Source organism: Elephas maximus, chromosome 5, assembly GCF_024166365.1.
Source record: "Elephas maximus indicus isolate mEleMax1 chromosome 5, mEleMax1 primary haplotype, whole genome shotgun sequence".
NCBI lineage: Eukaryota > Metazoa > Chordata > Mammalia > Proboscidea > Elephantidae > Elephas > Elephas maximus.
In genome coordinates, this window is record NC_064823.1 from 122,222,483 (window position 1) to 122,236,157 (window position 13,675).

General features: G+C 41.3%; 1 protein-coding gene across 3 annotated transcripts in view; it reads right to left on the reverse strand.

Moving 5' to 3' along the window:
* Positions 1 to 1,387: 1,387 nt before the first annotated feature.
* KLF3 (KLF transcription factor 3) overlaps positions 1,388 to 13,675 on the reverse strand; it is a 42,801-nt gene continuing 30,513 nt past the window's right edge. For 2 of the 3 annotated variants that reach the window (XM_049886359.1, XM_049886357.1), the window contains 2 exons: positions 11,971 to 12,131; positions 1,388 to 4,951 (listed from right to left, as the gene is read on the reverse strand). In XM_049886359.1, coding sequence (XP_049742316.1) covers positions 4,770 to 4,951; positions 11,971 to 12,131 — 343 coding nt within the window. In that variant the 3' untranslated portion in view covers positions 1,388 to 4,769. The other variant, XM_049886360.1, reaches the window with a different exon arrangement.

The window sequence follows — 13,675 nt, forward strand, 5'->3', positions numbered from 1 at the left end:
ATATCATTATCCAGTGTTCTTAGATTGGAAGACTCAGTTGTTAAGATGGCAATTCTCCCAAATTGATCTATAAATTCAAAGCAATCTCAAACAAAAACCCAGAAGTCTTTTCTTTTTTTCTATTCTTTTTATTTTTAACAGATTGACAAACCGATTCTAAAATTTAGATGGAAAAGCAGAGGAACTAGAATAGCTAAAATGATTATAAACAAGTTTGGAGGAACACAATCTAACTTCAAGATTTACTCTAAAGCTGCTGTGATCAAAACTGTGTGATCTTGGTGAAAGGATACACATAGATTAACGGAACAGAATAGAGTCCAGCTATTGCCCCACACATATGTGGCTAATAGATTTTTTTACAACGATGCAAAGAAATTTAGTGGAGAAGTAGTCTTTTTAATAAGTGGTGCTAGAATGCTGTTCTCGTGATGCTGCAGACTGCCATGTCTGTGGGCGTGGTTTACTGGTCTTGAACAATAGTTATGTTTATCCAGATTTTGAGGCAGTTACTGTTCTTTCTGATTCTCCATTCCCTACATTAGGAATCCCGATGCTTTATCTTATTTAAAAATTTCGCCTATTATGCACGGGTGTGTTTTAATATAAGGCACTGCAAATTCTTTTTGGAAGCAGGTGGGATCATATACAATAAATATTCCATAAATGTATGAGGGAGTTTGTACCTTTATGCTGGGTTGTCTGCAGGTTTATAAAGTTTGCACTTAGAAGACTTCCTGTAGGCTATTACCAGAAACCCAGGAAGATAGCTTTAGGGCTTAGTTAACCTGCTTAATGCATCTTCTGGTTAGACCTATTTTTCTATCCCTCCATCAACAGTGATCGCCCAGTAAAGAGTGATTGGCTTTGAAATTTCTAAGCAGGGTCTCTTAGATGTTACACTGCCCTCTCTCTGCATTTTGTTCCTAGTGATCATTTCACATATAGTAATCACATGATCACATTTAATATTCTGATGGTTTTATTAACAAGTATATAATACATATATTGCATACTGTATATAGTATATGAGGACTGTACAGTACAAATTTATGTTCACAGTTTGACATGACAAAATGTCATTACTGAATTCCCATTGGACTACAGAGTAGAAACAGAGAAGGTACATTAAACATTCACATCTTTAGTAAGAAAGATTACCAAAATGTTTCAGTATTTGCAGATATACTAATGCATGCTAAAAACCTTTACCCATTCAGTCTTATTAGCTTATAAAATATATTACACTTTATTAAAAATTTCTGCATAGTTTATACAAGTATTAAAGTACTGTAAATGTAATAATCCTGCTACACTTGCAGGTATGGTTTAAGAGATGCTAAGCAGAAAGATTATTTTGACCCTCTAACACTAAGTACATAACAGCAAAAAAAAAAAAAAGTGCTAGTATTTGTAAAACAATATTGTTGTAGCCCTCATTTAATGCAGGTAAGACTGTTTTGTAAATGTATTATTTCTTAAGTGAATTTGCAATCATTTAGGAATTGTTAACCTTGACCAAGAAGAGAATAAAGACAACTCTGAGCAACTTCATGTACGGCAGGAATTCCTTCAAGACTGCTGTGTATTTCCAAACCAATCAAGTTACTTTCAAACCATAGCTCTGTGAGATTGTCTTTACAGCCACCTAACCAGGAACCATGTGCAGACAGACAGTATCAGCAATAGTCTTTCAAATTCCACATTAGTGCAATACTGATAGCGCAGACGGGTGTTTAATAAAATACACATATACATATATAGTTCCCCTGTAAATCTTTTTCAAGGCTCTTGAAACTTCTGCGTATTTAGCATCTCCTTAAATGAACATAGCTGTGCTGCTAAGACATTCTCCAAACCAAGCGATTTATGTTAATGCCCATTTAGGATGCAGATTCACATTTTAAAACTCTAAAGCATGATGGATTCTGATGTAATTGTTCTGACTTCTTCCCCTAAAACGACACCTGGGTAATAATCCAAGAAATTCTCTAACAGAATTTACACGACACTAACTTCATGTTTACAAATCATTCTCATCAATTTAAAATATTGCAATTAAAACCACCGATGATAGTAACAATGGCACATCAGTAAAACCACGTGTTCAAGGGCATCTTAAGATTATCTGGTATCTGAGGTCTTCCACAATAACAGCTAAAAATGACTAAGTGACTAAATTTCTCAACTATCATAGTAAAATACAAATATATATATATAAGGAAAATTTGGTAAGGGCCAATCGATAACTGAAGTATATAGAACAGCATGGGAAAAGAAAATGGCTTCCCTGGGTTGCTTTTCTTTCAAGAGTTCAAATGGATCTTTGCTAATGAACTGTTAACATAATCCATGTAAGCTAAACAGTAATGCAATAGTTCCTGCAAGGTCTTGCTTGCTCTTTTGCACAAAGCTTAAACATGCCATCGCAAACACATTAAATTTCATGAGAGTCCATTAAGTTTTCTATTAATTGGACTCAGACTCAAAACTAATTCCAAGATCAATTCTTTCTTGCCTTTTTCCCCCCTTGCTTCTATACAGGTTGGAACACACATGAACTGGTTATCTGCATCAAAACAAAGATGTTCCCTGCATTCCTGCTGGATTCTTCGGTGTGTTGTGTAAGAACCATTCCAAGAAATGAACACTTCGGCATGGATGTGACTAAGCATTTATAATTCACACAATACCTACTTTTCCAAGAGCCATTTTTATCCCTCAATTCAGGTCATAGTTACAAAAAAGGAAATAGCCAAGTTAGGATCCACTCTAATATTCCAAACATATTTTGCAGTGCTTAACAAGAAAGAAAATCAAACCCAAGTGCCAAGATAACAAATTGCTTTTCATTTCTCAACATCACTTCCTTGCAGTTGGTTGACGGGGCTGGACGAGTGAGCTCTCAGATGTGCAGTCCCTGTAACTACCCTTTATTAGCATAGCGCCATCAAAGTAAGCTCCCCACGCAATTCACAGGCCTCCAGAATCCCTCATTCCCGGGTGTTTTAAAAATGATTACACCATGTATTCCTCCCAGTCAAGTTGTGCTGGATCCTGAGTTGTGGCTGGGATGAATCTGCAGGATTCCATTCTTCTCTCTCCTCCTCCTCCATCCTTTATCAAGGGATGAAGGCACATTTGGGTATATGCACCCACATTTGACTACCGTTGCCCACTTTCTTCGAATTTAGTATCAATGGTATTTCTATGCATGAATTCTTTTTCTTGGCATTTGGACTATCGTATATGCTCAAAAGCCCGCTTTTGAAAACCTTCCCCAGAATGATGGTGCTATTTATCTTCAACATAAACATGAGTCATTATTTTCACTTTGTTTTCCTGGCAGCTCTGACAGTAAACGTTTTGGGAATTTTTGAGTAATATATATAAATCCCTGAACTGTGGATTTCTGTATTTTTCAGAAATTTGTTCCAAAAATAAAGACATGTGTGCTTCATAACTACTTACACTTACAAATAGTGTCACTAAGACCTACATCAAATTAATCTACTAAAGTATTAGTAGATGCTTAGGTATGATTATGTATCACAAAGACAAATGACAGCCAATTTGGCACCTTATATATAGCTCACCCCTTATAGTTACAGAAGAATTTCTGTAGAGAAGCTATGTGATTAATTTTATATGGGAACAAATTACCACTCAATGTTTCCCTGTTTGCAAAAAAGCTATAAGCAGGTTGGGTAAAAGAAAGACCATCCATATATTTACCCACAAGATTTTTATCACTGCTGGGTAAGTATTTTTGTGTCATCCCTACTATCAATGCTTGGTTATTCGTATTATGGACACTGTCTGGAATGGAGATGGTTGCATGTATAACCCCACTGGTATTTGGCGCTGCAGTATCGTTTTGCACAGCTGAGTATGCATACAGAGCAAAGCTCTGGGAATGCACTGCACAGCTAACCCAATGATGAAACCTCACTGAAAACCTGTAGCCCAGGAAGAATCGCCGACTTCCTCCTCTGTCCCCCTCTGCTGCTTCTCCCTGCTCAGTGTCCCCTTGCTATTACTCCATGCTGAGTAAGCACAGCATCCACCCAGTCAAAGTGGGTGAGCTGATGATACACATCACCACCAAACATCAGCAGCTTTGGCTCATCATCCAAGGGTGGCAAAGACCTCCATATGAACTGTAGGCACAATGGGGGGTAAAAGCCTTAATTTAGATGCAGCGATAAATCCAGGTTGACAGGCAAGATTTGTGGAGCACAATGGAAGCGTTGACTGTACTAGCTTGACATCTTGCTGCACGTCTAGCTAACCGGTGTTGGAAAGGGTCCACCATTCTTTTCACTGTCGAGCACACAATGCGATCACAGGGCACATAGATACGAGTGTCTCTGGCAAGGACTAGCAGGCTGGATACTGTATTTCTAATACATTTACTTTGACATTCTTTTGAGGAATACATGGAGAAACCAACAACTGGTCATGTTAGTTTACAAGTTCCCTTGTTCTCGGTACATTAAACGTATCTGTAAGAAGGGTTTGCTTAGCATCCCCGGAAAAAAAAAAAAAGTGTTCACATTCTTTAGGTCTGACCCGTGGTAAGGAGAGGGAGGATTAGAGAACATCTACTATTGACCATATGGAAGTTCTGAATGATATAAATTCAGAGATTCAGACCAGCTGAATCAAAATTAAAACATACATGTAAAAAATGAGTTAGATAATGGGAGGGAGGACAGAGAGAGAGCCAGGAGAGTGGGGAGTTGCATTGAGGCGGGAGACGGAGGAGTTCAAACTAGCATGTGGCGTTTCCTATGTAGGGCAAGATGGTCAGAACGGGAGAAGCTGCGGTCACAGTCTGGACACTGGAAAGGTTTGATTCCAGTATGTTTCCGGAAATGTCTTGTGAGTTCATCAGACCGAGCAAACTTCCATGTGCAACCTTCCCACGTACATTTGTAGGGTTTTTCTCCTGCAAAAGGAAAAAGAACAGAGCTTAATGTTTCGGAAAACAAAATGATACTAGTAAAGTCAGAAAAGGTAAAGTATTGGCTCTTAAAGCTCTTGACAAATATTATTTCCAAGATATGGTCATATATTCAGCCCTCAGTAACACGGTTCTTTTATAAACCACTACAGGACAAGAAAAAAAAAAAAAAAGAATTAATTCTCTTAATGTTTAACTAGCTCTCTGCCAACAAAAACGGGGAGTGGGGCAACAATTTTTTTTTTTTTTAATTTTTATTGTGCTTTAAGTGAAAGTTTACAAATCAAGTCAGTCTCTCACACAAAATCTTATATACACCTTGCTACATGCTCCCAATTGTTCTCCCAATGAGACAACCTGCTCCCTCCCTCCACTTTCTCTTTTCGTGTCCGTTTCGCCAGCTTCTAACCCCCTCCACCCTCTCATCTCCGCTCCAGGGAGGAGATGCCAACATAGTCTCAAGTGTCCACCTGATCCATGAAGCTCACTCCTCACCAGCATCCCTCTCCAACCCATTGTCCAGTCCAATTCCTGTCTGAAGAGTTGGCTTTGGGAATGGTCCCTTTCCTGGGCCAACAGAAGGTCTGGGAGCCATGACCACCGGGGTCCTTCTAGTCTCAGACAGACCATTATGTCTGATTTGTTTACGAGAATTTGGGGACTGCATCCCACTGCTCTCCTGCTCCCTCAGGGGTTCTCTGTTGTGTTCCCTGTCAGGGCAGTCATCAGTTGTAGCCAGGCACCATTTAGCTCTCCTGGTCTCAGGATGATGTAGTCTCTGGTTTATGTGGCCCTTTCTGTCTCTTGGGCTCATAAGTACCTTGTGTCCTTGGTGTTCTTCATTCTCCTTTGATCCAGGTGGGTTGAGACCAATTGATGCATCTCAGATGGCCACTTGCTAGCGTTTAAGACGCGCAGATGAGGGGGGCAATAATTTTAAGAGTTCTTAATGTGCACTGTTGTTAGCAGCTGTGAGTTTGCCTCCAGCTCATGGTGACCCCATAAACAACTGAATTGGACCATCGTGAGCCATAGTTTTTTTTGCTGATTTTTTGGAAGTAGGTCAGCAGGCCTTTCTTCCTAGCCTGTCTTTGTCTGGAAGCTCCACTGAAACCTGTTCAACACCATAGTGACACACAAGTCTCCACTGACAGATGGGTGGTGGCTGCACGTAAGTTGCACTGGTGGGGAATCGAACTCAGATCTCTCACATGGAAGGCGAGAATTCTGCCACTGAACCACCACTTCCTTTCTTAAGCCATATGTCTTATCTAGTGCTGCTGTAACAGAAATACCACAAGCAGATAGCTTTAACAGAAATTTATTCTCTCACAGTTTAAGAGGCTGGAAGTCTAAATTCAGAGCGTCAGCTCTAGGGGAAGGCTTTCTCTTTTGGCTGTATGGGGAGGTCTTTGTCTCCTTTCAACATCTGTGGGCTCAGCATCCCTTGGAGATCTCCACGTGTCTTGGCATCAGTCTTTCCCTGGGTCTAGGAGATTCCCAGCACAGGGACCCCAGGTCCAAGGGATGTGCTCTCTCTTGGCTCTTCTTTCTTCGTGGTATTGGGGTCCCTATTTCTGCTTCCTTCTCTCTCCTTTTATCACTTGTAACATAAAAGGTGTGACTCAAGTAAGGGAGTGACTTGAATAAGGGTGGTAAGGGTGGTGATTAGGGTAAAAGTGGTAACTTGAGTCATACCCTCTAATAAGGTGGTGACTCAAGATACAGCCTACCCTAATCCCGCCTCATTAACCTAATAGACAAGTCACTTCCAAATGTGACCATACTCACAGGCATTGAGGCTAGGATTTACAACACATCACAAAATGGAACATAAATACATCAGAACACAAAATAGACAACAACCACACACTACTGGGAATCGTAGCCTAGCCAAGTTGACACATTTTTGGGGAACAATTCAATCCATGGGTAACATTCCAGCCTTTGGTCCCCCCAAATTATCTCTTTGCCACATGTAAAACATATTCACCCCATCACACCATCCCAAAAGTCTTAAATCAACTCCAAGCCCAAAATCTCATCTTCTGCGAAATTCCTCTTCTCCTATGAACCTGTGAGATCTAGAACACAAGTTATCTGCTTCCAAAGTTCAATGGTAGAACAGACACAAGGTAAACATTTCCATTACAAATGGAAAGAAGGGATAACAGGCATCAAGCAACTCCAAAACCCAGCAGAAAAAATTCCATTAGCTAGACCATCTGAACAACGGCCCTACCCTCGACTCTGGGTGCTATCTACACTCTCTGAATTCTGGGTGGAGACCCCTCAGCCCTGGGCTTCAGCTCTGCCTTTCATGCCCACTGGGATGGCAACTTTGTTCCCTTGGCTTTGGGCAGCCCCATTCTCCCAGTTCATCTGAGTGGTGACCCCATCCCCATGAGCCCTGGCGGGCCCTGTTCTTCTGTCCTTTGGGCATGGCAACTCTCTCTCTCAGCTCTGGGAAGAGGCTCCAGCCTCATGCCACCGGCATTTGTGAATAGCAGCCCCACACTCTGGAACTGAACTGGTGAAGATCTGACTCTTTGCAATTTAGGAGGCCATGGCTCTGCCCTTTGAAACCTGGGCAGTGCTCCTCCAAACAGTTCTGCTGATCTCCAGACTTTTCCTGGGATGGTCCTTTTCTTTCTTGGAGGACAACAGATGTAGCTCCTTTGCTGTGTTTCCTGCCCATAGAATTCCAGGACGCAAAAAGTGTTCTCTCCTTTTTTCTTACTCTGTCGCCTGCAGTCTCACAGGCTTAATCTCTTTAACAAAAGACTGTGTACCCACGTCCTTGGTGAAAATTCCAGGATGTGTCCTTATTTTGTACAACAGAATTTTCCAAATCTTCAAGATCTGTTTTCATTTTGCATAGTTCATTTTTAAGTCCATCTCCTTCCTCCTGCATTTTACCATAAGCAGCAAGGAGAAACCACGCAGCCCCTTTAAGATCCTGCTTAGAAATCTCATCAGCCAGATATTCAAGTTCACCACAAATTTTACCTTCCACCGAACATTTCAACATAATTCAGACAAGGTCTTTGCCACTGCATAAAAAAGCATCACCCTTCCTTCATTGTCCAATCACATGTTCCTTATAAGCCTCGCTAAACCACATTTAACACCCACATTTCTTGCTACATTCTGTTTCTGGTGCCACATGTATTCTCTAAGATGATAGAGACTTTCTCTATAGCTCTCCTCACTTCCTTCTGAGCCTCATCAGGATTACCTTTGACATTCATAATTCTACCAACAGTCTCTTCAAGGTAATCTACGCTTTTATTATTAGGCACCTTAAAACTCTTCCAGCTTCTACCCATTACCCAACTCCAAAACAGCTTACACATTTTTGGTGTCTGTTAGGGCGGCACCCCGCTCCTGGTATCAAATTCTGTCTTAGTTATCTATTGTTGCAATAACAGAAATATCACAAGTGGATGGCTTTAACAAACAGAAATTTATTTTCTCACAGTTTAGGAGGCTAGAAGTCCGAATTCAGGGCGCCAGCTCTAGGGGAAGGCTTTCTCTCTCTGTCGGCTCTGGGGGAAGGTCCTTGTCTCCTTTCAACATCTGTGGGCTCAATGTCCCTTGGAGATCTCCATGTGTCTAGGCATCAATCTTCCTCTGGGTCTAGGAGGTTCTCAGCGCAGGGACCCCAGGTCCAAAGGACGTGCTCCGCTCCTGTATCTTCTTTCTTTGTGGTACTGAGGTTCCTATCTCTGCTTACTTCTCTCTCCTTTTATCTCTTGTAAGATAAAAGGTGTGACTCAAGTAAGGGCATGGCTTAAATAAGGGTGGTAAGGGTGGTGACTAGGGTATGAGTGGTGACCTCAAGATACAGCCCACCCTAATCCTGCCTCATTAACATAATGAGCAACTCACTCTCAAATGGGATCATAACCACAGGCATAGAGGCCAGGTTTTACAACACGTTACAAAATGGAGGATAATTACCTCAGACCACAAAATGAAGAACAACCAAACACTACCAGGAATCATGGCCTAGCCAAGTTCACACATATTTTTGGGGGACACAATTCAATCCATAACAGCATGTAAGTCTGAAATCCATGCTGAGGGGCTACAAGTAATTCTGGTTTTGACTTCTACTAGTAGGACGAATAACTTAATAAACACTTGATGAGCTGTATTTGTATATTCTCAAGTCTTAAATCTACTTGGAAGCTTAATCATATGCAGTGCAATCCATTTAATGAGAAGTCCAAATCAAAAGTTTGTGGTATTTTATTGTTCTTTTCAATAGTTTTCTAAAAATATGAAATCTCTATCAATTGTCAGGGATTTGAAACCAAACCAGCTACCATTGAGTTGATTCTGACTCATGGCAACCCCATGTGTTTCAGAGTAGAACTGCCTCCATAGGGTTCTCAATGGCTGTGACCTTTTGGGAGCAGATACAACAATTACTCCTAAACATAATGCTTTAATTCAGAAGTACTAAAAATATAGTAATTCCTCCCCTTTCTAAAACCTGCTCCTGTGGGATAATCGGACACCCTGGTGGCGTAGTGGTTAAGTGCTACGGCTGCTAACCAAGAGGTCGGCAGTTCGAATCTGCCAGGCGCTCCTTGGAAACTCTATGGAGCAGTTCTGCTCTGTCCTAAAGGGTCGCTATGAGTCGGAATTGACTCAATGGCAGTGGGTTTGGTTTTAGTTTTGGTGGGATAATTTGCTGATGAGGAACAAAAGAGCCTCTTGGGAAGATGATAGGGAGAGTTAGTATGTATGCAGATTCTAACAAATAAAAAAAGCATACTAAAGAAAAAGGATATTAATGGGAATTTTACATATTTAAGTTAGTAGTAACAGGTAATGGATATCACAAATAAATTCCCATTAACCTTCCTGGTTCTCTAGAAATCTTGCAGGATTGCCATTTCTTGACATTTCAATGGGATACTCAGAATTTGTATTATCTCCTTTACTGCACAGAATATAAACGCTAAGAGACATTTTTCCTATAAATTCAATGTCTTTTTAATATTAGGCTGGGAGTTGTTAGCAAACCCTGGTGGCATAGTGGTTAAGTGCTATGGCTGCTAACCAAAAGGTCAGCAGTTCAAATTCACCAGGTGCTCCTTGGAAACTCTATGGGGAAGTTCTACTCTGTCTTGTAGAGTCACTATGAGTCGGAGTCGACTCGACGGCAAAGGGTTTGGTTTTGGTTTGGGGAGCTGTTAACACATACCTATCGTATCATCCCATTAGTGTCTTTTTATAAATCTATGCAGCATAGATGAGTGGGAGGCCCTGGGTTGTGCAAATGGTTAAACACTCAACTACTGGCCGAAAGGTTGGCAGTTCAAACCCTTCCAGGGGCACCTCGAAAGAAAGGCCTGGCGACATGCTTCCAAAAGGTGACAACCTGGAAAACCCTATGGAGCAGTTCTATTCTGCATGTGTGGGGTCTCCATGACTTGGAATTCTTCATGGCAACTAACAACAAATGTGGCATCGATGACTGAGTGTTTCTCTGAACATAGGGTTATAACCCTCAGGTGTCTCTGTAACAGTACAAGCCAAGGCAGTATTCTAAAAGGGACCCTGGGTCTTAGCACCTTTTGACACTTGCAAAAGAACAGCTGTAGGCTGACTTTTCCTCCTCAGTCTCTGTCTCCTCCCTGGGATTCACTGAAAAACTGTGCTTCCATGCTGTTAGCCACTCTCCTTCCCTTTTCTCTCCCCAACCCTAGACTCCTCTTTTAGTAAACATTCCTAATGACTCACAACACTCAGAAAAATAATCCACATTCTGAGTTAAGGAAAACGTACACAGAGGTAAACTGCCATGATACTAGCATTTCACATCAAGGAGTTTGAGGTTAGATAAGACTTACTGTAAACGTTAATCACTAATACTGTTCGCCATTAATCAGGTTGTTTAGAACATTTTTGTATGGTTTTCTTAAGATGTTTTGCCACCAAAATGTTCAGGAGCACTTGGAACAATTTTACCTTTTCTTCACCTATAAAATGACCTTTATATCTGGCTGCACACGTTCTATATTCAATATTAGGCAAGATAAAAAAAAACACTCTGGGAATTATAAATACGGCAGGCAATAGCAGAGAAATTCCCCAATGTTACAAGATAGAATTAGCCAAATGTCTTCATTTTTCTTTCCTTTAATAAATCTTCTATTTGAATTCCAAGCTCCTGGGTGGTGCAAACAGCTAAGGGTTCAGCTACTAACTGAAAGGTTGGTGATTCGAATCTACCCAGCGGTGCCTGGGAAGAAAGCCCTGGCAATCTGCTTCCAAAAAACCAGCCTTTGAAAACCCTACGGAGCACAGCTCTGCTCTGACACGCACGAGGCTGCCACGAGTCAGAACTGACTTGACAGCACCTGGTTTAATCTGGGTTCTGTTTCTATTAAATGGCTGCATTTATGTGTTCCACCTGAAGAACTTTTCTTCGCTATCCTGAATCTGACTATGTATGTCTGTTAAATGATATCCCACACGAAGGCCGGACTCTTGATGACACAGGCCCACAGCTACGTGCACTTTGCTCTTTGCCCCTGCTGAAATTCCAGCCCCTTCTCCCTTACGACAGACAGGATGTAACTGCAAGTGATTGTGAGACCCTGTTACACACAGAACCTTGGATCTGTTCTCGACTGTTACAAAAGCAAGTCATCATCAAAACCTTCATTCTTCACACCTGAGATAAAAAACAAAACAAAACCCGTTGCCTTCAAGTTGATTCCGACTCATAGCGACCCTACAGGACACAGCAGAACTGCCCCACAGGGTTTCCAAGGAGCTGCTGGCGGATTCAAACTGCTGACCTTTTGGTTAGCAGCCGTAGGACTTTACTACTACGTCATCAGAGTTCCCTTATAGAGACAGCTGTAAGTGACTAAAGTAGCTTTTAAGAAGCCTGAAAAATTTTCCTTATAATCTCTAGAACTGTTGTCTTTAACACTCCCCTCCCACATGTCTTCAGGAGAAAAGGGAACATATACACATACCTGTATGTGTTCGCCTGTGTGCTTTCAAGTGAGAGCTCTTAGTGTACACTTTGTTGCATCCGTCGTAATCGCATCTGTGTATCCGCCGCTTCCTTTGGGTGTCTGGAGACTCCACAGGTAAAGGTCTCTTCCCCGGCTGGACTATGACCGAAGGGTGATTCCTACAAAAGTCAACGGTAAATGTACCATGTTGAGTAAGAGGCTCCTTCTCCTTTTCTTCAGTCTACTAAAAGCATTAACAACACTGGGCGAAACAACCAACCAACCAACCAAAAAAAACACCCAACAAAATAAACAAAAAGAAATTAGCTGATCAACCCAAGAAGCACTGCTATATTCATTCAACAAACATTTATTGAGCACCTACCATGAGCCAGGCACCGTGCTTGGCACCGGGACACAAAGATGAATAAAAACAGGGTTCCTGCCCTCGAGGAGCTCACACTCTAGGGGAGACAGACATGTAGATAAGTAACGACAGTAAGAAGGGTTAGGTGCTAAGCTAGAGGGAGGCACAAAGGTCTAGGACAGCGTCTTTCCCTCGATAAAAACTTGCCTATGTATAGAATTTTGTGGTACTAGGCCCTGGAGGTGTAATGGTTAAGACATCCACTGCTAACCAAAGAGGTCAGCAGTTTCAATCCACCAGCCGCTCCTTGGAAGCCCTATGGGGCAGTTCTACTCTATCCTACAGGGTTGCTGTGAGTTGGAATCGACTCAACGGCAACGGGATTTTTTTCAGGCAGTGCTGAACACTAACACTATATGACATTTTCCCACAGGCTGGCCTGATTTTCATTTAGTGTTCTTTAGGGAAAAAAATGTAAAAGGTCAAATTCTTAAGGCTCAGGCAACCACATTATTGGATCTATCTACATTTGATCCTTTATATAACTGACATTTAGTTTGAGTCTCTTAGAAAAGATTGCCAATTGACATTAAATGTTCAAATGTTGGCTCTTTTGAAAACTTGGCACTGCTGTCTTCACAAACTCAAATCTTTATTGTTACTATTATTCTTATGAATGGGGAGAACTGGGTGAGGGAGCCCCTTACTCATGGCACTGGCTCCAAAGCACAGCACCAGCTGCCTCGGGACACCTGGCATTCTCCCTCTTCCTGATTGCTTCCACAGACTTATATTCCTGCATCTGCACACCTTTTAGGGCGGGCATGCAATCAAATCCTGTTAAATGTCATTAATGTGAACGTTTCTCTCTTTCAGAAAAGAAGGTGGGGGAGAGGAAAGGAAGATGGGAAAAAGATGATGGGAAGACTAAAGTTTTCTCAAGCTTCCCCGGCTGATTAATGTAAGCAATTAAAAGGGCCTAATTCGTTCACTTGCTTTCCTTATGATTAATTACTTGATATGTTACAAGCTTACATGGTTGGCCTCCAAATGTAACGAAAGGCTTCTTTTCCTTTTAAATTTGAATTTGCAACATATGGTTGCTACAATCCTATATGACTGTTTTGTGCAAGTGAGGATGGGGAGAAAAAAGGTTGGTAAAAAGGAAAAAAGTTTGATGAGGGTAAGTAAACACCCATGTTTATGAGATACAAAAAAAGAAAAAAATATAAAAGGCAAAATATAAAAATCAAAAGGCAAGCCTTGAAGTGCAACTTGTTTTTGGTCCTGGTAAATATTTGGATACAAATCCGTTATCAACAGTACTTATACTTTTTCAGTCACGCTAATAAGAGA